Raw genomic sequence first — 27,319 nt, 5'->3', positions numbered from 1 at the left:
AGGACACAGACAAGATTATTCTAAAATTTATATGAAAAAGCAAAGGGACTAGAATAGCTAAAAGGAAAAAGTAAGAAAACTCAGTCTACCAATTTCAAGACTTATTAAATAGCTACAGTAATGAAGACTGTGTGGTCTTGGTAGAGGAAAAGACATATAGATCAATGGAAAACAACGGAGATCCACACGAATATGCCCAACTGACTTCTGAATAAGTACAAAAGCAACTCAGTGGAGGAAAAAACAGTCCTTTCAACAAATGGTGATGGAACAATTGGACATCCATAGGCAAAAAAATAATCCTCGACCCAAGTCTCTCACTTTAAACAAAAATTAACTGAATATTGATTATGTACTTACATGAAAAATATAAAACTACAAAATTTTTAGGAAAAAATGAGACAATTTTCCAGAGCTAAGGCTAGGCAGAGTTTTCAGACTTGACATGAAAAGCATGATCTATAAAAGGAAAAACTGATAAACTGGATATCATCAAAATTAAAAATGTCTACTTTGCAACGACCTTGTTAAGAATGAAAAAACAAGCTACAGACTGTAATAAAATATTTTAAACCATATAATGAACAAAGGACTAGTATCTAGACTATCTAAAGAACTCTGAAAATCTAGCAATAAAAAGGCAATCTAATTAGAACATAGGTAAAAATCGTAGACATTTCAATGAAGAGCATTAACAGATGGCAAGTAAGCATATGAAAAAAATGTTCAATATCACCAGCCAATAGGGAAACGCAAATTAAAACCACAGTAAGATATTACCACATACCTATCAGAATGATTAAAATGAAAGTGACAACACAAAATTTAACAAAGATAAAGAAACAGACATCAAAATTAACAAGCCTCATCTACTGGATATATGAAAAGACTAGACTTAACTGCAAAATATAAATATTCCTTTAAAGCACACATAGGGCATTTATAAAAACTGACCTGACATTGGTTTTTACTATAAAGCAAGTCTCAAAAATTTCAAAGGATTGGTATACAGAACACTTTGTCTCACTATAATGCAAATGAATTAAATATCAATGACAAAAAAAAAACGACTAGGAAAACCATATATATGGTTTTACAAAATTAGGAAACACTAAATCATGGGTCAAAGAAGAAATAATAATAGAAATTAGAAAATATTTAGAACCAAATGATAATGAAAATATTATACATCAAAACTCATACAGAGTTTGGGGGGAAAACAGCGGAGTTTTCAGCATTGAATAAGTGAAGCTGCATGGAAACAGGTAAAGGTAAGATGAAGAGTGAGTGATCTGCCAAACTCTGGATGAAGAACTCCAAAAACCTAAAACTGAAAAATAGTTCTCTGATACTAATGGTGTTTGGGGCTGGAGCTGGTCCCTAGAGGCAGAAAACAAAACAAAACAAAACAATAAAATCCATGTCATACAGCCAAAATAGGAGAAGAGAAGAAATAAAAAGGTAAAAGCTGAAATTAATGACATAGAAAATAAAAATACTATAAAGAAAATTATCAAAGCAAAAAGCTGATTCTATTAAACAACAGCAACAAAAACCTTAATAATAAACCACTGGTAAGAGCAATCCTCCAAAAGGCAAGGCACAGGATATTATAAGGGGTATAACTATAAACAAAATGAAAAAGATTAAAAAATATTACAAGTAAATTTATGCCAATATATTTGAAAACATACGAAAATGGATAAATTTCCAGAAAAATGTAACAACAAACAAACTCAAAGGAAAACAAAACAAAACCTCAATAGTCCTAAAGTCACTAAACAAATTGAGTTAGTAGTTTTCTTCCAATAACAACAAAAAAATCCAGGCCTAGATAATTTTACAAAAGATTTTACACTCAAAGACAAATAATTCAAGTTTTACAGAAATTTTTCAGTTACAGAATATGGAGAATGTTCCCTAAATCAGATTATAAGGCTAGTGTATGATATTAAACACTAAAAAGTTGAGAAAATTATAAACCAACATCATTCATGAAAATAACTGCAAAATATCTGAAACAAAGTTTTAGGAAACTGAATCTAGTAATGTATGAAAGCATAATATATAATAACCAGGTTCATTTAACAATGAAAATATCAAATTATATAATGAAACACACTAAAAGATTAAGAGAAAATCATGTCGACATATGCAATACAGAAAAGGCATTTGGAAAAAAGTTAACAAACATCTTTTCATGGTAACGACTTTTCATGATAATGCATAACAAAACAGGAAGAGAATTTCCTTAACTTGATAAAGTGCATCTATAAATTTTTACAGCAAATATATTTAATAATGAAATGTTGAAAGTTTCTACTTCATGAATAAATATAGTCAGTTCAGAATAAAAACAAAACAAGGTTGCACACTAGTCACTACTGGTCAACACTGTTGAGTGACAGTTCAATAGGCAAAAATATGCATTGGAATAACATGCACTCCTTAAAAACAATGCTATGTTATATTTACTAACAAGGGAAAATATCCACTACATATTGCTAAGAAATAATGCTAGCCTGAGAACATGAAACATAATAGCATCTTTAAATATGTATTGAAAAGAAGAAGGAAAAACGTAGAGTATAAAAGAATTACATCAAAGAGTTAACAGTATTAACTTTTAGGGATAGAATTAGAGGCTATTTTTTTCTCTTTATGCTTTTCTGGGACTTCCAAATGTTTGGCACTGAACGAGTATTTGATTTTACAATCACAAGAAAGAAACCTGGCATATTTAGTTAACTTACATATAAAGTAAAAAATCTTAGTGTTAGCTCATTCTTACCCTATCAGAGAGACGAAACAACTAAGTGTAGAGTAAGAAAATGAACGTAATTTGCCTACGTAGCAATACACAAAAAAAGATCTGAGGAGATTTCAAGGACTATACTCTTAGTGTATACAATAAGTAGAATGATGTGTCTACAGAAAACAAAATAATCAAGATCAGGTTAACATTAACAGACATTAATACATAGATTATGGGAAATTTGAATGTACTACATAAAAAAATAATTGAAGGAACTAAGGATATCTAAAATAGAGAAGGCTTATAATGATAAACTTCGACTTCCAAGATTCCTCTACTTCAAGTAACATATAGTTAGAAGAATAAAGGGCAGAAGGAAGGGTGGAAGTCTCTTAAATGGAAATTTAAAAGAAAATAGCATTCATTTAGATAGTGTTTAAAAAGAATAATTGTCCCTTACAGTCTTAGAGCCACATACAATATTCTACTTTTTAAAATATCTAGTACTTCAATTTCTGGAAAAGGAAGTTGATGTACTTCTCCCTATTCCTCCTGCTAAATACATCCTAGTATGAGTGGGCACACACTAAAATGCCCTAAGAAAAGACTATCCTTCTCTAAAGGATCAGGAAGGGGGCAGCCTTAAAAAACAGGAAACTTTTAGACACTAAACACACTACTCCAGTCAAACGCCACAGAAAAAAACTGTTGCCCTGCCTCCACTCCCATCATCAATGTCTGAGAGAAAAGTCTAGATTTCCACCCTTATCTGGCTGTAACAAGGCATTCCTTTCCCTCCCAATAGGGTAGTGCCAAAAAAAACCCAAACAAACAAACAAACAAACAAACAAAAAATTCTCAAGGGCAGTGGGGACTTTCATTATAGCCCAGTGGTAAGGAGTGCCTCCTCACTTCTCTACCAATGGAGGCCACATGAGGAGGAATAACAAAGTGCCCTTCCTCCTCCCAAACAGAGGTCCACAGAAGCTCAAAGGGAGCCTGAACTTCATTCACATCCACCAGTAAAAAGGCACACCTCTCACCCAAGATTGTAAATAAAGGTGGAATGAGGAGCCTGGACTCCACCCCAACCTCAAAGTAATGAGGGGTCCCCCATTTTACCTGTTGGCATGGTATCAAAGGAGGTCTGCTGAAAGAGAAGATTTAAATAAGATCTAGAGTCTCATAACATAATACCCAAAATGTCCAGGATATAATAAAAAATCACTTGTCAGACCAGAACCAAGAAAATCTCAACTTCAATGAGAAAAGACAACAGACACCAACAAAGAGATGACACATATGTTGAAATTATCTGATGATTTTAAAGCAGCCATCATAAAAATGTTCAAGAAGTAATTATGAACATACATGAAACAAATGAAAAAAAAAAGAGTATCAGCAAATAAACAGCACATAAAATACAATAACCAAAATTAAAACTCACTAGCGAGTTCAATAGCAGAATGCAGATTACAGGGGAAATAATCTATGACCCTGAAGAACAATAGAAATCTTTATCTGAACAATAATTTTTAAAAAAGCTTAAAAATAAAAAAAAAAGATCAGTCTTAAGCACCTGTAGGGCTATAAAAAAATATCTAACATTCATATCACCCATGTCTTTATAGGAGAAAAAACAGGCCTGAAAAAGCACCCAAAAAAATAATGGCCGAAAACTTCTCAAATTTGGCAAAAGAAAAAAAAACAAAACTTACATATTCAATAAGTTAAACGAACCCCAAAGAGGATAAATTCAAAGAAAATCCTCCTAAGACACATCATAATCAAACTCCTAGAAAAATAAAGACAAAGGGAAAGTCTTTGAACGTAGTGAGAAACTTATCTAAAAGGGCAAAACAATTCAAAAGTAAATTTCTCATCGGAAATCACAAAGGCAGAACTGACACAATATTTTCCAAGTGCTGAAAGAGAAGAAATGTCAATCTAGAATTCTATATCCAGCAAAAAATATCCTTCAGAAATAAAAGGAAAATAAAGACATTTTTAAATGAAGGAAAACTAAGAGACTTGTTGTTAGCAGACTTGTTGTTAGCAGACCTACCCTAAAGGAATGGCTAAAGAAAAGTTCTCTAAACAGAAATGATTAAAAAAATGCTAAGAAACCATTTTGCATTAAAAGTGAAATATGACTATTATATTCTGATGATATACAAATGTTATTTTATGTAAATAATTAGAGTATTGCCCTGATTAACACACAGTGTAAAACTCTACACTATAATTTAGAGCTGACTCTAAATTGGGCTTTAGCAAGTCTATAACCTCCCATAATACTATCTATGCTGCAAAGTCAAATTTAACTTACATCATTTCAGCTTACAAATTTTTCCAAAAATGTGCCCTATGTATATCATGTACACACATATGTAATGTCAATTCTGACATATAACTACAAACTGGGTAAATGTTGAAGAAATTATGCTAAGTGAAATAATCAGCCTGTCACAAAAGGACAAATACTGTCTGATTCCACTTACATGAGGTACCCAGAGTAGTCAAATTCATATCTAGAAAGTAGAATGGTGATTGCCAGAGGTTGGGAGTGGATAGGGAAATGGGGAGTTAGTGTCCATAGGTACAGTTTTGCAAGATGCAAAGATTTCTGTGGATGGATAATGGTGAGTAGCACAACGTGAATATATTTAATACCACTAAACTGTACACTTAATTTCATAATGAGTATTTTACAGTTAAAAAACATTAAAATTAAATAGAGAATTTATGACCATAAATTTGTTGAAGTAGCAAAACTGTCTGCAAATTGGGCTTCCAATGATTCTGCATTACGAACACATAACATGCACAGAAATTTATTATGGATACATGTAAATATATGAATAAGCATGAGTATTTTTCTTGTAATCCAAAAAACTAAAAATCTGCCTATTTCTTAAGAACTTTCATGATTTGAGTGTACATATGCATACACATAAAGAGAAATATAGAAATAAAAACATTTCACATTTATGTATGTGTGTGCATATTTCCTAACTCCTTCCACTGAGAGAACCTAAAAATAGTGACATCCCTGTAGCCCAGATCTTGGTTTCTGAATACCATTCTCCACAAAAAGGATCCAGAGGTCTTTGCAGATTGGCTAATCTTAGTGCTAGAGCTGAGAAAGTATAAGCACCTGGAAAACCTTGTACTGCCACAAAGTAAAGAAGTGAGCCAAGAATGGTGGGATGTGTCAAGAGGACACAGGGACCAGCTGAAAAGGCTTTCACTGGCCAAATCTGGAATAATCTAAATGTCAAAATAAATAGATGATTTATTCAATTTAAAAGGTAACATTAAAAAGATTGCTGTATACAATGGGAGACAGCCAAATGACTAAGAGTGTTAATGTATGTATTCTAAAAGTTTTAATAGTAAACACGTCCTGTGTTTTCCTGATACTAAAATACTGATGATGGGCAGTAAGAATTTAAGAATGGCTGTCTGGCCTAAGGCTCCTTAAGGAATGCTTGGAAAAACTTATTTTCGGTATTTAAAACTCATTTGTTCATTTGAAAGCAAAATGTTAGCTACAGAAATTAATTGCCAGGAAGCTGTATTCCTAAATCACATATAAAAACAATCATTTTTAAAAATCTGATCATTAACATTTTATTCAGTATATTTTAAGTATTCAATTTAGAAACAAATGTGTAAATAAAATATTAGGGTAAAGACACTGTCAAATTTGATATGAATCAAATTAGAACTTTTTAGTGCTTATTTCGGTTTTTAAATTTTCAAGAATTAAGTCATTTACTGCTTCCATTTCTATGATTTCATGTTTTAAATGTTTTCATTTTAATGTAGATGAAAATTGAAGTTAAAGTATATCATTAAAATATATTACATGTCCCACTTCCATTTCTGTTTAACATTCCTAATCAGTCAAGCCTTTCTAATGAAATATTTCTATAAATCATAATTAGAAAGTAATACAAACTACATATAACAAAAATTCAAGACTTTCTTAGTACACATTTTATCTTTAAGCCCATTCCCACCAGTACCTTCTATAACTTCTCCCAAATGGTTCAATCTTCTTAAATCTAGCTTTTCATAAAATTTAGCTTTAGGCTCAAGATTCTTTAAAAACAAAAACAAAAACAAAAAAACCTCTCATACAGTTAGGATTTATATCAGCTTTTTTAAAAAATAGAATTTAGTTCTTCTTTTTAAAAGAAAACAAATATATCCAAGAATTCGAGATCAGGAATATATAAATATAAATCAAGTTACAATTTATACGATTTGATTTAATTATAAAAATTAAAGAATTTTATAAATTCTAACTTGAAAATCATAAAGCCACACTATGAACATAAAGACCATGACAAGTGTATGGAAAGAAACATAAGCAGATTTTTATGCATGATTCTGCTTAGCTAAACAATGAAAATGGCTACTGTCAGCGCCAAGCTGATTGAGAAGGGAAGTTTCAGTGGTGAGATGCCCAGTTGGAAGAATGCACAAGGGGCTGACATGAGAATGAAACGGCAAGCACCAACTTTATTACGGGGAGCGTGCTTCTGTTGCGGGGAGTGCAGTTTCACTGCAAGGAGCGTGCTTCTGGTAATGCTCCCCTTCTGCTCCCCAGGGTGACCGCATGGGCTCCACACATATCAGATACAGTAGTGACATTCAGCCACACATGCGTGATACAGTAAGCTGAATTATGTTTACATATTTTAGGCAGAGGAGCCCTACTACATTAACATAACATTCTAAACCAGGGTCCTATTCCTAGCTGCGAGCCTGGATCACAGCCAGACCTGGGACCAGCCACACTCCACCCCTACAAGGTTGTGGCACAAGATCTGGCCTGGAGGACGCTACTTTGGGCCCACAATCCATTTGCCATTCCTGGAGTGGATTAGCCCCTCGGGACATTATCCCCTGGGTACTTTTAACCCACTGTCTCTCTGGGTCCTGCTCAGCACACCAGAGGCATTGTGACACGGCAACTTGTGTTTGTGCCCACATCAATGATAACCCCCATCATTTCACTACCTGTTCCATGGTATGAGCCATCTGTGTACCAAGCATCCTTAGGGATGGGAGCCTGACCCCCTACATAGGGACTTGGTACATCTTCCATCTCAGCAGGCTCCACCAGGAGCTCTGCTTGAAACTGCACTGATCCCAACAGGGAATGCAACTGACCTGACAGGGGGCTCGCAGAGAACTGAACCTGCTGCTCCAGGTACACCCCTCCCACTTGGACAGTGTGGGGATATGTGCAATTCCCATGCAAGGAGTCTTCTCTAAGCCTGCAGACACCCCTCCAAGGGGTATGTGGACTGCACGGTTACGGGATTAGGGCCAGTGAGGCCACACTGGCCAGAAGGGCTGCATATATGGCAGCCAGTTGCTTCTCTATCAGAGAATACCACGCTTCCATGCTTTTCCACAATTGGGACCAAAAGCCTATTGTCACCTTTTGGAACCGTGCTTCTGCAACAAGTCCCATCCAAACTCTGTATCATCCACCTGCACTGTGAGCAGGAATGGGAATGCTGGATCTACTATGCATAGAGTTTGACCTTGTGCTACAGCTTGCTTTGTAACCTTAAAGGCCTCTTCTATCTAGAAAGTCCAACCCCATGGGGCACTGCGAAGCACTAGACGGTGCAAGGGTCGCATCAAGGAGGCCAAACGGGGGATGAACACCAGCAAAACTCCAGCAGTCTCAAATAGGTTTGGAGCTGCTTCACAGTCTCAGGTCAGGGATATGCCTATGTCTTATCAATCACCGCCTCCGGCATTACTTTATCTTACCCAACCAGACAACTCCCAAGAATGTGACAGAGAACCCAGGTCCCTGGACCTTGTTCTCAATGACTGCTCAAACCCAGTAAGCAAGAGCTTCTCGCAGGCTGGTTGCCGCTGCTTCTAGTTCTGTAAGAGAATCAGAGGTTAGCATTATATCATCAATGTAATGATACAAATGCACTGCAGGCAGTCCTTTCCACATGGCTAAATCCTGAGCCATAAGACCATGGCACAGGGTAGGGCTGTGCAGGTAGCCCTGGGGAAGGACGAGGAGCATCCACTGTCGTTCTTCCCAGGTCAAGGCAAACTGTACTTGACTTTCTTGGGGCCAAGCCAATAGAGAAAAAGGCATTTGCCAAGTCCACCACATAATGGTATCATCCAAGTTCATGTGACAAATAGTCCATGATGTACGTGACATTCGGCTCGGCAGCATGCAGGGGCGGCGTAACCTTATTCAGCTCCCCCGCCAACCAGGTGCCCTGGTCAAATCCTTAATCAGGGAGATAATCGGCCAGCCGCACCTCACAGGTTGTTCCTCTTCCAGGAATAAGAGTGAATTGCTGGTCAGGGTGCAGCTGACTGCACAGCACCAGCAGCACTTCATTAATTAGATTGCTGCTCAATCTTTCCTGTAGCGACCCCTGCCGCGAGGAGATCAAACTGCATTTGCCTGCGGCTCAGGCCTCACAGCTAAACCCGCTGGGCGCTGCTCCACTCCTGTTTTTTGGTCGTGCCTCTGACTGTGCACTGGCCAGTCTGGGAGTGTGGTGGGCGGTACTGAGCGCACTTGGGTGGAATGCTCCTTGCGTTTCACTTCCACATCTCCACATGGCAGATATCATCCTGTGGATCCACCTATCCACGTAAGGGCCAGCAGTGCCACCATGGTATCAAAAGTACTGGCTGGACCAGAAGTCAAAATCAAGTCCTTCTTACGAGTTGTAAATATCTCTTCATCAAGGCTAGTGTACTGGACACAAAACATCATCTGTCGCATGCCCATTTCCCGAATTATCTGAACCAGATCTAAGTATGAGGTCCATCTGCTCACTGTCTCTGGCAGCTCCCTGGGGTTGGCCTACACTGTCCATGCAGCAGACATGAGCCAGTTAATCAGGGAGTGATTGCCTGCACCCGGCACCAAACGCGCCACATACTGGAGGCGCTGCCTGAGGGATCGTATCACCATTACAGAGACCAGCTGAGCCATCTCTTCCAGAGATAATTCAGTCCCTTTGACCTCGTCATCCCACAGCCACAGCAGCCACCCCAGTACCATCTCCCAGGCTCTCTGCCGTACCTGTTTCGTCAGGTCCTGGAGTTCTGCGGGGGTGTACTGAATCAAGGTGGTTTGTTTTTTAGCCTGGGGGGGGCGCCATTAGCTTGCCCCTTCGGGGCCAACAGCTATTGCACTGGCATATCACTGGCCCTGCCTGCTGCAGTATGAATGGCAGCAACCCGTCAGGGCTCTGCAGCAAACATTCCGCTGCCATCAGCCACCTTTCCAGTGCTTCTTCCTGGCGTTATAGCTGCTACACCCACTGAACCTGATTCTGAACCTCCAGGCTGGCCTGCCACAGCACTGCCAGGAACATCCAGGCCATCCAACCCACTGCCTCCCGGTAAGTGGTCAGGACATTGGGCTCCGACATCTCCAGGGCTTTCTGGACCTGACTTCACTCCATCCCAATCCTCCAAGGGCATCCACGTAGCCAGATACACAGCCATAGAATACCACTGGGAAGCGGGAGGCCACATGTCCTCCACCCAAGCACCGTCAGGAACGCTGGAGGCTGTACTCACATCATCCTGCTGGCTATGCCACATGTCAGCGCCAAGCTGATCGAGAAGGCAAGGTTTCAGTGGTGAGATGCACAGTTGGAAGAATGCACAAGGGGTTGACATGAGAATGAAATGGCAGGCACCAACTTTATTGCAGGGAGTGCAAAACTGTTGCAGGGAGTGCAAATCTGTTGCAGGGAGCTTACTTCTGCTCTTCTGCTCCCCAGGGGATCGCATGGGCTCCCCACATATCAGAGTACAATAGTGGCATTCAGCCACACATGAGTGATACAATAAGCTGAATTATGTTTAGATATTTTAGGCGCAGGAGCCCTACTACACTAATGTAACATTCTAAATCCAGGGTCCTATTCCTAGCTGCAAGCCTGGATCACAACCAGACCTGGGACCAGCCAGGCCTAGGATGCACAGCTACTTTACAATCTTTGCTACTAACAACAAACCACAGAAGTACAAAGTCTAAGTCTTTTAAGGAACTCTCTAACATACTTATTCAGGAAAATAATTTTGTAATATGTTGTAGTTGATGCTTTTAGAAGCATACTATGCTCTTAAAACTTTTAAGTAAATTTCTAAATATTATAAAACTGAAAATTTTCCAAACTGATTTAAAATTTTGAAATTGTTTTTAGTGCATGGGCTTTTACTATTTAGAGGAAGTTTGATAATAATCACTCCCTGCCTTTCAACCTGCTTTCTGAATTCAAATCTTTCTAAAAAATGACTTTGTACCTGTTCTAAAAGCTTAGTTTGAGACATAAAAATATTTAAGTACATTTGTATGCACTTTACTATTTAAATATATAAATTCTGTGATAAACTAATTTGCATTAACAGGTGCTTTCTTGTTCAATATATCAGGGTACGGATTTTCTGAATTTAAACTAATATGCGACATGTTATAACATCAATTGCCTGTCAATATATGACATGTTTGTTTCAAAATTCTATAAAAATACATATTTTTATACCTATTTTATACTCCTATATTAGGGTGTCTCTCAGATACCTGTATTCCAAAATACCAATAAAACAAGCTCCCAGAACTCCCAATAGGTCTTCGGAAACCGTGTAACATTTTACTTATAATAAATTACAACAAGTACTCATTCAATTAGTAAAAAACTAACAATGTGAAGTTTCAGAGCAAGAATAGTTTATAATCTAACTATGATGAATTTATTTAATTTGACAGTTAAGAACCAATCAATTGGATAACTCACCACACATGAAAGCTGGAGGGACCTTTGGATATCAGATCAAGCTTCTTATTTTACAGATGAATAAGAAGAAATTCAGAAACCTGAAGTGACTTGCCTAGGGTCACATATGAACACAGATCTCCGAAGAAATACAGGCTTTCTGATGACTTTATAATGTTGACGTATCTGTGGCATTAAAACTATAATGACATTATTTTTCCTCTCACTTCTATCCTAACACTCTTCGCAATTTTGTCTTACTCCTTTTAATAGTAGTTGTTCTACTACTGGTAATGTGTAACACACTAATAATATACTGTAGGTGTCTAAACATAGAAACTAAATGAACTACTCTCAGGAGGGGAAATAATATGCCCTTTACTATTCCTGTTATCTTTATTTTTGATTACGGCTAAGTTTTTTTTCTTTGAGTAGGCTGTTGACAAGCAGTGACTCAGCTTGTGATACAACTGACTTGTTTACAGGTCTTGAATTAGAGTTCTACTGGATTATTACTAAATCGAAGAAGCTTGTTTATATTATATTATTATGTTTTTTTTATTTAGAAGCGTGGATAATAATTTTAATGTGAGAATACTACATTCTAATTAATGCTCTGAATGTCCAAATCATACCATTGAAAAAGAAATGTTAAAGTTATTTAAAACTATTTAAAGTGTTTATTTCCTATTGCAAAGATTTAAACTAGAATTCTCAGGTCAAGGTGGCTACCTTTCTTTTAGCTGTGTCATCCTACAGAAGTCAATTATTTCTGACTCCCAGGGACCACAAAAAATTTTTCTGAAAATCAAAAGAGAATATCTGAAAAATGCTCCATAAATTATAGTAATAATAATCATATAAAAGATATTATTATAGAATTATCAGTTACTATAGTTATAGAAGACTTAAGAAGTATATAATTTTCTACTAAAATAAAATTTATACTACAGTTTATATTATTTAAAATTTCAAAAGATAATCTTTTTTGGGCAATAGAAATTTCATCAGACAGGAAAAATCTGCAAAGATCTTATGTTTTCTGATTGCACAGCCTTTTCACAAAGTTTAAAAACCTACTACTAAAAGAACAGGAAAAAAATCTACTAAAAAGTTTATGTAGATTAATAATTTAGGGACAAATCTTATACCTTATCAGATCCAACTCTCTCATTTCTCAGATGAAAGAAATAAAAGAAGACCCAGATAGGTTAAGCAACTAAGGCAAAGTCAAACCACTGAGTTTTCTGATTCTCAAACCTTTGTCCTTTCCACCAGACCAGTTTATGTGAACCCCTTAAACAAAGAGCCTACCAAAATTATAGCCACCACTCTTGAATATAATTACCAGTTTTCCCAATGTAAATTATAAACTCCTTGAAAATAGGTACTTTTCTCTCTCTCCTATCAATACCTAGCAAAAATTAACCATATAATTTGCATAAAGTATGTTATTTTAGATTGGGTTTAATAAAAAACCTCAAGCACATGAAAAGATGGTCTACATCAGTCATTAGAGAAATACATATTAAAAGCACAAAGAGATATCACTACTCACTAGAATGGTTAATAAATTAATCTAAACTGAAAACAACAACAACAACAAAAAAAACCTGACATTGCCAAGTATCAAGGATACAGAGCAGCTACAATGCTCATATATTGCTGAATGAAATGTAAAACAGTATAACCATTTCAGAAAAGTTTGGCCATTTCTTACAAAGTTAAACATTCACTTACCCTATGAAGACTGTATGCAAAACACCCATACCATTGTATACAAATATTAATAACAGTTTTATTTAGTATTACCAAAAATGGAACCCAAATGTCCATCAGATGGTGAATAAACAAATTGTGGCATTCAGCAATAAAAAGGAAGACTACTGATACATGCAACAACATGTATGACTCTCAGTTTTATGCTGGATGAAAGTAGTCAGACTTGAAATGCTACATACTATTATGAATTTCAGTTATATGATATTCTGGAAAAGGCAAAAACAGATCAGTAGTTGCAGGGCCCAGAGATGGAAGAAGGGGTTAACTACAAGGGGCATGAGAAAACTTTTGTAAGGTGATGGAGATATTCTGTATCTTTATTGTGATAGTGGTTACATAAGTGTATAAGTTTATCAAAACTCTTAAAACTGTACACCTTAAAAGGGCAAGTTTTATTGTCTATAAATTATACCTCAGTAAACATGACTTTTTAAAAAAGGTCTCATTCTAGCTCTTCTACTACCTGAGACGTTGAGTAAGTTATTGAGCTTTTATAGCCTTTAAGTTTTCCTCATCTAAAAATGAAGGAGCTGTAATACCTATTACCCTTCTAGTTAAATCACATTACTGAACTGTAGAAACATTTTCTGTGTCATGTCTATTTTTCTTAGAATTCTTAAAATTTTATTTGCATTATGTTAATGGTAAATAATGTAATGGTGAATAAATATTTCAAGGCATGCAAATTTAAAATGTCAAAATTAAAGCAATACTATTCCTCAGATGTCTTTTAATAAGAAACTTCACTGTTAGGTATCTAATTTTTCACTATCAATTCCTTTTCATTACCACAAAGTGCTATAAATAAAGTAATAAATTTATACAACTTAATGTAATCCTAAAATTAAAGGCAATCAAATTAAAACACCTAGACACATAAAAGGGTAAATATTTTACATCTATAAAATGAAAGAATGTATATAAATTCATAATTTATATTTACTAAAGCAATATGTTATCCTTTACAAGATGAGTCACACAAAAATGAAGATTTCATTAATCCTTTAATTAAAAAACAGTCCTTCTGGTGTTCTCAGTTGCTGCCACTGTTACCACCAGACGCACCCCTCTCTAGCCTTCTGAGCTTCTACCAAAAAAGGGGGGTGCGGGGCTTAAATAGGGAGTTCTCTATACTGATTCCTACCAAGCTGAACGACTGCAACCAGACCAGCGGTAAAGCACTCAGGAAGCAACCAGCTACAAAAGTAACTGTAAAGATTGTGCGTTATACTGAAAAGGTGAAGAAACCACATCATTACAAGTCTAGTACTGTGGCTGTCAGTAAAACCTGGAAGTACAATGAACTTCTCACTTGCAAACTCTCCTTCTAGTATCCATTTCCATATAGATCTATACTCCTGAAGTGCAGCTACTGGCACTTTTCTGGAGCCACTGAGGCCTATCTAGTTAGCCGATTTGAATATATCTACCTGTGCGTTATCCGTATCAAATATGGAACAATTAAGCCAAAGGATGTCCTGCCAGCACGACTCACGTGTGGAAAATGTGCTTAAAATATATTATGATGAGAAACATTTCATTCTTAAAAAACAAAAAAAAAGTACCTGATTATATAACCACAAATGAAAAAGAAAAAACAAACAGGTGAAAGAATAAGGTATTAGTAAATTCCCTCTTCATTTTCATTTGTGGGTAAATTTTTACTATTAATGCAGAGACACAAAACATTCATGTAATTAAATATTTCAGTGAACGAATTTCAGCAATTAAACTTTATTACAATTATAAATAAATCTGTTAACTTTTTCTGGGAAAAAAAGAATGGGTGCTCCCTGAAGTCTACACAATGAAATCTAAACTCCTTATAAGTATACAAAGCCTTCAGAATTTTAAGACACAACAGGCCAGAATTATCTTCTCTCACTCAACCCAGGAACCTAATACATCTATGCTAAATTTTTGTCACTTCCTAAAATGAATTACAAACTTTTGTGGTTTAAACGACTGATATTCCTTCTACCTAAAAGCTTTGACCTTCTTTACCTAGCAATCAAGTCGTCCTTTGTGACCTTGTTCAAATGTTACATTCTCACAGAATCCCCTAGATGAAGCTGGCAGCTCCCTCCCTCTACGGTTCCACTTTATTTCCATGTTATATATTTATCTTATTACCTGTCTGTCTCTTCCAGACTAGACTAGACTAGCATCTAGAACTAGGTCGGGTTCCTTATTCATCTTTGAATCTTTGGTTCCTGGTAGCTACTAACTCAAGGCTTAACTGAATGAATTCTATAGCATCAAGAGCTATGGAAATCTACACTAAGAAAATAAAATATATTTCTAATTAAATAAAAATAGGTAAGTATTGTTTGAAACAACAAAGGCATTTATAATAAAACTACGATGCTTTGGTTATACTAGACAATTTCACTTAAGTCATAAATGAAGTTCATGGTTTCCTAAAGCTAAACCTATAATCTTACCAAAGGTACCTGATTCACTGTATACAGAAAGATTTTAAACTCCAGACCTTTTTTCTTAATTATGTCACTTAACAGCCCTTAGTTTTTTTCTACTGGAAAGCCACTCTATTGAATATAAGCATGTTATGCAGATATTTGAAAGACTGCAAGTCTTATAGAGGTCAACTACACAGCATCAAATCAAAAGCACAATCAGTAATACAAATGACAGGAACAGTCTCTTCCACCCAAGTCAACTGGTTCTATTCTAGTTATAGAAAATCAGAATTATTAAACACATAAAATTCTTAGAAACAAATTATTCTTAACATAGATTCTGCTTTCAAATAACACTTTACACTGTATCTTACAAACAAGTAATTTGTTAATGTAGTAAGTTATTTTCACAAATATCTATATATACTAAACTCATTTTTCTTAGGACCTCATTAGACTCAAAATTTTATTTTTAATATTTGTACTTTGTTACATGTTCCAGATCTCAAATAAAGTAATGAGAATAGTCATACTTCATGATATAAAAGAACCTATCAAATCTAACAATCATTTAGGATTTGTGCTAGACACATATTTAGCTGACAAGTCATAATCAGAATTGTAACTTCAAATGACTAGCATATTTAATAACTAAAATACGACTTCACTTTCATTTAATCAATAAATTTATTAAATAACAAAGTAGAGCACATAGTGCTGGCTTCTAGGGAGAATATAGAATGAAGGTGTGGGAGAAGAAGAAACTTTCCTCTCAAGGTTCTTTCAGCTGGTCTAATAATTAAATAGACATGAGACAGATTAGCAAGAAAAAATAACCAAGTGTAATACATACACAAATGGAAACCCTATACACATGAAGAGCCAGAGACCCCACATGCATGAGAGATTTAGACAGAAAGGGAAAATGGGCATACATGACATTCTGAGCTAGAGATGGGGTAAGGCACCTTAAGGCTTCAGAGGTTAACTGCAGGGAGAGCACATGTTTAGTAATTAATAGTTTGCTCTGCCCTACAGATAGGTCAAAAGAGGTTATTTCTGATGATCTCTTATTATGGGCAAGGGCCCTAATTCAAGTTCTTCTAGGTAGTTAATGGAGCGGCAGAAGCTTCTCTTGAGCCCACAGCTAAAGTTGCTTTTAGTTCAAAACAACCCTCTTACCACAGAGGCATATCTTGAGGTGATTCATTCTGAACCCCCACAAAGGTAATAACAGTATGATGGTAGTTATAGTAATGATAGCTACATTTACAGAGTGCTTATTATGTGTAAGACACTACATGTATTAAGTCATTTAATGTTCCCAACACCCCTAGGATGTAGTTACTAGTATCTCATTTAACTAAGGTACTGCGAAGTTAAGTAACCTGCCAAAGGTCACCCAAGTACTCTGGCTGTCCTGACTTTGAAGAGCTTCTTATCTAATAAAGGCATTAAAACAAATAACAAGTAACTTATAATAAAGGGGTATAATTTTTTAAATGCCAAGAGCTACAATGCTGTAGGATTTCAGGGTTAAGAAAATGCAATTAGGTTGAAAGGAGAATCAAGAAAGGTTTCTTGTAGAAGAGAGGCTGCATTTTGCTGGTTAAGCAGGATTTTAAGAGCATGTTTTTAATCACTAAATTTAAGACATATATCCTAGTAATATTCATAAAAACAGTCATCTCTCAACAGACAGTTGTAGCAATAGTTTTAGGTATATGAAAATGTTCATATCCATGGCTACTTTACATATGCATGGTTCAATTTAGTTCCATTAAACAAAACAATAGGGCAGTTATTATTGCTCCCACACCTAAGAACAAAGTAAATGGAAGTTTGCAGTAGGACAGAGAAGAGACAATGTTTACTTATACTACACCAATAGAAAACCAGGCTCAAAAAAAAAGTGTGGTCTTTAAGAATCTTGAGGTAAAAGACACATCATTTTTGCCAATCATTTGCCATCCCTACCAAACACAATCATTTTGCCAAAGACTTTTTTACAATGAGAATGTTTGTACAAAACTGGATTTTAAGCCAGCAATATCTGGGAAGAACACTTTAAAATTTGTGTAAAAACTCTCATAAAAGAACATGCCTCTGCATATCATGATACTTAAACATGCTGCCTGAACTGAAGAAGGTCCTTAATACCAATGAATCAGTTGTAAAAGTAGATGTCTTTTGGAAACTTAATTTACAATAGATACTTAAATCTATATATAATACTATATTTTTCACAACCCCCTATTTTTGATACAATCTTATCTTTTCAATTTGGGCTATAGATGGTACACTAGTACCTGGAAATGTACTAACCCTCTCCCCTCCATTTCAACAAAAAATTATAGTAGTTGGGCACTAAGACACACGTTTTGAGACTAATGAAAAAAAAAAAGAGAAAATACAAAAGAGGCAAGAATCCTAAGTATGTAAGAAAGTTACTTAAACAGTAGTTTTCATGTAAAATCAAAGTTCATCCATTTAAAACTATCTAAAAACCAGATGATAATAAGCACTTCCTTTATTCATTCAGGCAAAGGCATAGAAGTGACATACGAAGGCATATAACACATCTGGGGAGAGCAATTAATGTAGCTGAATGTGGCTAAAACCAAATTGGATGGGGCAGGAGATAAAAACATTAAGTTAAGAATTTCTGGTTAAAGAGGATAGATTGAAAACAAGCATTTAGCTCTGAAGCTTCCCCAAATATCTCTGAAACAAAAGTAAGTAAATTTTTAAAGAGTATAAACCCATAAGAAACCAGAAACACAATTTTGGAAGCTGGAAAGCAGAACAAATAATGACTATCATACCTGAGAAAGCTGAATCATACATTAGCCTCGAAGAAACACCAAAACACCTGGTTCATATCACATTTACACTTGATATGACCAAACTACCCCTAAACTCCTCAGAAAAGTGGGTGATTCCATGGTTGGAGTAGGGAAAATATAAGATGGGCTGAAGCATTATGTGGTGCCACAAAGTAAGGGGTGCTCAAAGAGAAAGGATGAATGCAGATGCCATCAGTAAGTTTATACTGACATAAATAATAAATAAATGGAGGAGAACAGACAACTCGTCCTCACAGAAGATTTCCAATTCCTATGTAAAAATAATGACAAATAGAAAATCACCACTAGGACGCAACAGTAATAAGACAAGATCCATAGAAGGATCCTAAAATTAGTGGGCAGAAATTTAAGCAAAAACAGGCTACCTCCATGGTCTCGAAGTATTTAGTAATTATTAAAGAGGAAAATAGTAACTTTACAGTAGAGAAACCTAGCAGACACCATCTTAACCAAGTGATCAAGGTTAACATCCTCAGTAGTACATATCAGCAGCATGTCTCTTCATTCCCTCTTTATAATGCACTGAGGACACATCATGTCTGTGATAGCCTTCTCTTTACTAATAAAATCATGAGAAAACATCAGACACACCCAAATTGAAAGTCATTCTACAAAATAACTAACCAGTACTATTCAAGTGTCAAGGTCATGAAAGAGAAGGAAACTAAGAAATTGTCACAGATTACTTAGAAAACTAAGGAGACATGGTAACTAAATTTAATTTGGGTTCCTGAATTTGGATCTTGAAACAAACAAAAAATTAGTGGAAAAACTAGTAAAATCTGAATAAATTATGTAGTGTAGTTAATAGAATTGTATTAAGGTTAATTTCTTACTTGTGATTAGTGCTCTATGGTTATATAAGACGTTAACACAAGAAGCTAAGTGAAGGGTATGAGAACTCTCTGTATTCTTTTTACAACTCATCTACTAAAAAATTAAAAAGTAAAAAGAAAAAAAAAAGCTCAAGAACGAACAGTTTCAGATACTCTGGGAGTAAGAGCAGAGTTCAAAATAGAATAAGACTGAAGTCTGCTTAAGAGGCAGTTAGAAACTCCTTTGCCACTCTCTGACCATCCTTGGCAAAAGACTAAACAATCTCTGGAGAGCATAAAACAGATTGTCTCTGGACTAGAGGATACCAGGCTCAAACGAATCTGAGGTGTGCTATAGGGAAAACTAGGGAATTAAAATGAAAGTGTATCTGCATACTTAATGATGAAATTCACATCCCCTTTTCCTACTCAGCTCCCAAGCTTGCCCTCTTCAGGCAAAAGATCAAAAATCTCTTCTGAGAAATCAACCCAGCTAAATAGAAAAGATGTGTCACTGGAAGTCTGCAAATAAATTATCCAAATATATCAACCTACAGGAAAAACAATAATCAAACCAACTGGCAGAGCTTCCATTCCGCCTTCTAGGGTACTCTTTTAAATAAGTGTTCACTTCCGAGGATCCCCAGACATTTAAGGAAAGCACCTAATATGAAAGACAACACCCAAAGCAAACAAATGGCAAAAGGAAATTTGGAGGAAAGAGAGAATATGCAGAGAATAAAACTACCAATAATACCCTAAGAGAGATAAAAGACATTGTGTACATAAAACAAACACTAGATATTACAAACTTTTTCCAGAAAAAAACGAAAAGCGTGCCTGAAAATTATAAACATGACAGCAGAAGTAAAACCTCAGTAGAAGTGGAAGATAAAGTTGAAAAAAAATCTCCCAGAAAGCAGGGGGGAAAAAAAGAAATAGAAAACAGATGAAAACAGGTAAGAAAATTAGAAAAACCACTCAGCAGGCCCAACACTTTAACAGGAATTCAAGAAAGAAAAGAGAGAAAAAAGGAGAGGAAATCAAAGAATTTATTTAAGAAAATTTCTCAGAACTGACAAGATAAATCCCAGATTAGATAAGACTACCCTGAACCCAGCAGATGGATAAAAACAGACCTATAGGGAAAAAGATTCTCTGAGCTTCTAGAAAGAAAAAAGTTTCAAAATAGTAGAAAAGAATTTTCTAGGCATTTGATATCTCAATAGCAACACTGAAAAAAAAAAAAATACGATGAACCAATATTTTAAAAATTCTGAGAGATAATTATTCCTGACTGAGAATTCTCTGCACAGCCAAACTACCTTATAAAGCAAGGGGGTTGAAACAATATTTTCAGACACACGAGGTCTCGAAAAAATTTTACCCTTTCCAGAAACTATTGTAAGTGGTCCTCCAAAATGAGAACGCAAGCAAAGAAAGATGAAGACATCGGATACAAACCCAGGAGCTCCAATACAAGAGAGACCTGAGGGGAACTACTAGGATGATAGACAGTGATGGCAAAGCTAAGATAACAGCTGCAATTCAAGGAAATGCAAACAAAAAATTGGTAGGTTTGGACTAATTCAGGGTTTCTCAACGGTGGCACTACTGACATTTGGGGGCACATAATTCTTTGTTGTGGGAGGCTGTCCTGTGCAGTGTAGGAAGATGTCTGGCAACACAGCTGGCTTCTACTCACTAGATATCAGGAGCAAGCTCCCTGCTCTCCCTTCACCTACCTAATGTTGCCAACTGTCCTCTAGTTGCCCGCAGATGAAAACCACTTGCCTAAATTAATAAGTACACAGAAAACTAAGCAAGAGCAAATTAAAAAAAAAAAAATATATATATATATATATATAAATATATATATATATATATAATTCAGGGAAAACAAAATGTTGTACACAAAAGGAAAATAATCACAGTAAACTACATTGCTCAACTATGAATAGTTTATAGTAACCTTGATATAAACTTTAAATACTGATATTTCCAAACAATTTGCAATATGACAATATTGGGAGCATTGGGGAGGACTGAGAAGTGTGTCTGTGCATGGTTGGGGATAGTGGTAAACTATGTCTTCCATTGTGAGAAGTCAGTAAATAACTAAACTGAAAATTCAAGAAGCATGCTATTTTGAAATATGGAGATAAATCTCAAAAGAATGAATTGAAAGTGGTTGCCTCTGGAGGGCCTGAAATAAAGGGAAGAAAGAATTTGCAGAAGACTATTGTTTTTGTAAGTAGTCCTGTAGAGCTATTCAATTCTTTTAAATATGTGCATGTATAACTTTGATAAAAATTATATTTTAAAAAAATCAATTGAAGCTAGATTATGGAGAACATTCCTATTGGTTAAGGCCACACAAACTTGGAATCAAATAGCTATGCAACTCTGAGCAAGTTATTTAACCTCTCTAAGCCTCTTTTTTTTATAGCTTTTCAAATTTTTTTAAATAACTTTTTTATTTTTCAATTATAGTTGGTATACAATATTATTTTAGTTTCAGGTGTACAACGCAGTGGTTAGACATTTATATAACTTAATGAAGTGATGACACCAGTAAATACGTAACCTATCCTTAATTATACTATAAAATACTTGAAGGAAGAACAAATTTTTTCTATTTCTTCTAAATTTTCCCTATATGGCAGAGTACAGTAATATGCACAGTAAATAATAAATATTAATCTCAGAAATCCTTACGAACAGAATAAAAATAAGAAAGCAATAAATAAAAATCGTGATGCTATTAAAAGCAAAAGATGTCAAAGCCCATATCAATATACAATAATTCAAAGACATATAGAGTAGGGTGAAAAAGTGAGGTGAAAAATTTTGTTGTTTAACTCAATGAACAGACCACACTTTCTTTGCTTCTCTCTAGGTACGTTAGGAGGAATACTAAAAACACTAAAATAAATCTAAGAGAGCAATTGAGAAACAGTTAAAGAACTGAGATGCTCAGACTGTAGAACAGAAAAAGGTGGCCCTCCTGCTCCCCTCCACCATCTTCATCAATGAGAAACATTACTGTACGGAAAATGATTTAAGATTTCTGTTATCCAGAGGCAAATATTAAAAGAGGGCCACTATAAAGATCTAGGTTTCTCTCAACTCAAACACTTAACAGACCTCTTCTAAGCCAAAGATGTTACGAGAGATTAGTCATGAAGGTATTCAAGCAAAGGTTGGAAAACATTTTGCCAAAGATGCTGTAAAAAACATCCAAGCAGGGTGCTAATTTCCATACAACCCTGTAACCACATTGATGAATATTACTGAACATCTGTTCTAGAAAGGACACTGTCCTAGACCTATAATACATACAAAACAACTGAGAGAGAAAAAATATAAAGATCTCTTGCCAAGAAATTCACAACGTAAAATATAAAATGTATATTACAGTTTGAGGCCATAATAGATGTCAAAAAGCACTATTTATTAACTGCCAAATGAATTCTTTTCATATAAAAAGGTCTTTTAAGAAGGAGACATCCCTAAGGTTAAAATGGTTAGAAAAGGTTTTTTGGAATAAATATGAAGTACTTATGGGAGGAAAAAAAAAAGTGTATGAAGGTTCTGAACAGGTGGAGAGAAGTAGGAAAGAGGGGGTAGCAGAAATAGAAATGAAAAGCAAATTAGAGAGAAACCTGTTTGGCTGCATTAAAAACTTGTTTTGTTCTAGAAGAGGTAAGCTGAAAGGGCAGGTTGTGGCCAGAATCAAACTGTACTAGGCCTTGAATACCAAGCTAAATAGTTTCAAATTTACCCTGCATACAGCGCCTGTAGCAAGTACTCAACTCTGCTGTAGCCACAGACAATAGTAAATAAATGGGCATGGCCAATAAAACTTTACTTATGAATACTGGAATGTGAATTTCATTAATTTCTATGTGTCACAGAATATTATTATTCTTTTTATTTTTTTTCAACAATTTGAAAATGTAAAAATCATTCTTAACTCATGGGCCATATAAAAACAGACTGCAGGCTGAATTTGGCCCATGGGTTACAGTTTTCCACCCCCTGTACTACACTAAGCTGCCTTCTTCAGCAGCCCTTTAAGGTACATTTGTCCTTGAGCTTCGACCACCAGAATAATATATTACTCGTTCAACATGCATGAATACACACACCTAGCCAAGATCTACTAAGGGTCAGAGGTTACCCCCCCCTCCAAAAAAATTGTTGATTTTAAGCCATTAGAAGAATTTTTAAATTTTGTAATTTATTTTCAGATAGTAAATGTACTTAGAGAGTTATAAACTATTTTTACAGAGCTTTTATGGAGGGACCCGTAAAATAGAGTATAATCAAGGGGATGTCAGTTCTAGTACTAGCTTTCTCATTTACTCATGTGACCCTGAACAAGCTACTCTCAATCCTGTGGCTCTAATTTCCTCATCTGTAAAGTGAAGGGGTATAAGCCACTAGATGATCACTATGCTTTCTCTCGGCTTTGGCACTGTATGATTCTACTCCTACTTAAAAAGACCAGACAGGGGATGACAAGCACCAGACAAAAGTGATAACTGAGGACATAGAAAAGAATGGCACTTACTAAATGAGTGGGCATATAGGACAAATAGGTAGGAAAAAAGACCAGAAAAGTACAGCATTACTAAAATCAAAGAATTTTTTTTTAAGTACCAAATGCAAAAGAAAATTCAAAGAAGAGAAACAAACAAGGACAATTTAACAAATATGTCCACCAAAAAAGAATGAACTAGTTAGCTAGCTAAAAAAAGGCAAGGACTTCCAGTGACAGTCTTAAGATTTGAGAGTACTTTGCATGCTTCCAGAAATTATGAGATGAGCCAAGGAAAAAGAAAACACTGAAGATAAGTCTAAGGAATAGAAAATAAAGGAATATAGTCCCGAAAAAGTGAAAGAAAAAAAAAGTTGGGGTGAATGTGAAGCCTCAATTAAGGGAGTTAGTTTTAAAGGAAAGGCACTTAATTTTTAAAACCTGAAACGTAAATGCAGAATTACAGTATGTTTTCATGTTTCCTGTACATCAAATTATTAGGGAAATAAACCTAATGTTGGCTTTGCTTAAAGTAGAATTCCACTTAAATTATATTTCCTAATGGTCAAAAAATTAAGAACTAACTTTGCTTTTCATAAGAATGAAAACCAGCTATATTTAAAAGAAAATGCATGTTTATATCTTTCTTATAGCACCTCTATCACTTCCATTCTTACATAAGAGTTACTTATGTAGTAAAGAACCTAGCCCCTAATTACTAGTGTTCTCTTACTTAGTAGCTTTTGAAAGCTTCCAAGGCAAGAATTCTGATTAATTCATCTGTTTATCTGCTTTGCATAGGTGATAGTTGATGAATACTGACCCATGATAACTTAATTTTTTAAAAATCGTCCTTGCAAAATAACTATCATCTGATATGTTGGGAAAATATTTATATCATAGATACATAACACCAATAGGACTTTTGCATTGTCAGAGCTTGTTTTAAGTAGAAACAAATTGCTACAAAGCAACTAAAAAAAGAAAAAAATAAAAAATCTTAAAAAACATCACTCATAAATATCAAGATCCTACTACATAACTAATTTCAACAGACATCTGCCTCTAAGGTATGTGAGAAATAAAAATCCAAAGCATTAGCCTGCAGATCAACCAGATTAAAATACACGTTTGTATACGCTGAGAATATTTGTATAGCCAACAGAGATACTATTAATACATTGAAATTCACTGGCCAGTGCTGGGTTCTACCATTAATCTTCTACTATTCGAGAGAGGCCAAGAAGTCTAGGCTTCTCATATCACTTGTTCTTAAGAATTTAAGAAGTCACCTAAACTGGCACACACAACCCAACTACAGAAAGTAGTTCAGTTCTCCATATGGCAATGTTAAGCACTCTCTTACCTTTACGTGAAAGTCACATTTACTACTTTTCAATGATCTTCAGTAGGCCCCATTAGGCAGGCCAATTGTACTACCAAGTAGCAGTTCGAAAGAGTCCTAACAGTTAACTCTGCCCTCCCACAGATCTCAAGTTGGGTGTAGATTTCACAAGCCTTGAAAGTTATACACTGCCACTGTCAAAACCAGAAGCACCGTCACCCGGTCGTGCTGCCCATCAGCAACTGTTTCAGAATTTTTTGTTTGAAATTATCTATCTTCGCTCGACATGTTAAATAAGTACGTAAAAGGCCACCTTCTCCCCCATAGCGGGACCTGTGCGCTCCTTTATTTGTCCAGCCCCATAAACCCGAGAGAGGAGGTTTCTACTCCTCCAGACCCCTAGATCCAGTCGGGTCTCCCAACTGCTCGCCGCCTTCTCCATACACCACCCCCCTCCACCAACACACACCTCCTCCAAGCCCCACGGCTGGGCCCGCACACGAGTGAGCCCGCAGCCAGACGCTCGCCCGGGCCTGTGCTGTTTCGAGCGGCCTCAGGCCTCGGGCCTAGCCTCCCACGCTGGCCCCTCACCTCTTTCGGGACCAATTGGTTCTCCTCGCCGGGCACCATCGCTCAGACTCCTGCCGCTCCTCTCCGCCCTGCTGGGGGAGGGAGGAGGTGGCGGCGGCTCTCTCTCAGGAGAGAATGGCAGCGGCAGTCATCCTCTCCACCGCCCGCGCTTCGGCAACCTCGGAGGCCTCAGCCTGGGCCTCAGACACCAGCGCGCAGACACCGACCCACCGCTCCGCCGCCGCTGCCGCCGCCGCCGTCGTCGCCGTCGCCTTAGTTGTCGGCCCCTCCCCCAGCCTGCTGCAATCAATGGAAAAATGGCGGCGGCCGCTCTCGCGAGAATTCAGGCCGCCTCGGAGCCAGGCGCCCAAGGTGCCCAGGCAGCTGTCGCTAGCGTTTAATTATCTCAGCTCTTGTGCTTCCTTCCCTAAGAGGTACGAAATTGGTTGGGTGGCCATGCAAACGCTTTTCCTTAGAGAGGTTTTGGACCACCCATCTCGGAACTCCCTCTGCTGGCAGAGAAAGGACCAGGCCTCAGAGTCCTCCATGAGTTCTCGGGCTGTTCGTACTGCCTGCCCACCAAGGAAAGACTCGAGCCTAAAGCCCCTTCTCCGACCCTAGCAATACTGTTCTCCCTTCCCGTTAGAAAAGCTCCTGAACTCCATCCCCTCTTCACACGCCCTTGGCCTCTTCCTGGAAGAGAAAGCACCACGAGCTACCCCGCGGCCTCCGCCCTCAGACACGGTCCCGGCCAGAAAGAACTGTTTTCTTTTTCCCCTCTCTCCACCCTCGCGACGGCTAGAAGGACTTCAGGGCCCATCTCCTGCTAGGGGAGGCAACAGCCCTTGCTCAGAAATGGCGTCACGTCACCCCACCCACCCCACATTTCCCATTAGAGCTGCATTCCCCTGCCCCCTTTAAAAGAACTTCCAATAGGTTCAAGTCTGAGACTGAGATAGCTTCAGAGAGTAGGTCTGCAATTTGAACCTGTGATCCTCTTTAAAAATATTTTTAGAATATTTTAATCTCCTTTAGCAGTAAACGTTGCGCTGTTTTATACTAAACAGATAATGCAAGTTATTTTTCCAAATCCTCATTCCTCAAAACTTTCTTTATGATTACTCGGTGGGGTGGCCTTCATGAAAACTCCATGGGTACAGTGATTTTACAGCATGCTGGGATAATATAATCCTGCCACGTTCCTAACATCCACAGCATTAACTACCTGTACCTGTGCTCTCCATTTTTTCTTAAAATTGCACTCTGTTACCAAAAAAAAAGCCTATATACTTATGTAAGTTATATGCATGTCCTATTGTGTATTCTATAAAACATTTTTAAATGTAAAAAGCATAAGATAGACAAAATAAACATTTAAAGTAATTAAGAGTAATTTTTATATTAATGGTTTAAAAAATCGT

General features: G+C 36.5%; 1 protein-coding gene across 6 annotated transcripts in view; it reads right to left on the bottom strand.

The window, feature by feature from the left end:
• USP47 (ubiquitin specific peptidase 47) overlaps positions 1–26,185 on the bottom strand; it is a 96,002-nt gene extending 69,817 nt beyond the window's left edge. For 2 of the 6 annotated variants that reach the window (XM_039863614.1, XM_039863615.1), the window contains exon 1: positions 25,920–26,185. In XM_039863614.1, coding sequence (XP_039719548.1) covers positions 25,920–25,958 — 39 coding nt within the window. In that variant the 5' untranslated portion in view covers positions 25,959–26,185. The remainder of the gene's footprint in view (positions 1–25,919) is intronic. The other 4 variants (XM_039863616.1, XM_039863612.1, XM_039863613.1 and 1 more) reach the window with 2 other exon arrangements.
• Between the last annotated feature and the right edge of the window lie 1,134 nt (positions 26,186–27,319).

The sequence above is a fragment of the Pteropus medius genome, unplaced genomic scaffold, assembly GCF_902729225.1.
Source record: "Pteropus medius unplaced genomic scaffold, Ma_sr-lr_union100, whole genome shotgun sequence".
NCBI lineage: Eukaryota > Metazoa > Chordata > Mammalia > Chiroptera > Pteropodidae > Pteropus > Pteropus medius.
The sequence above is the reverse complement of the archived record's forward strand: the minus strand, read 5'-3'. Positions and strand labels throughout refer to the sequence as shown.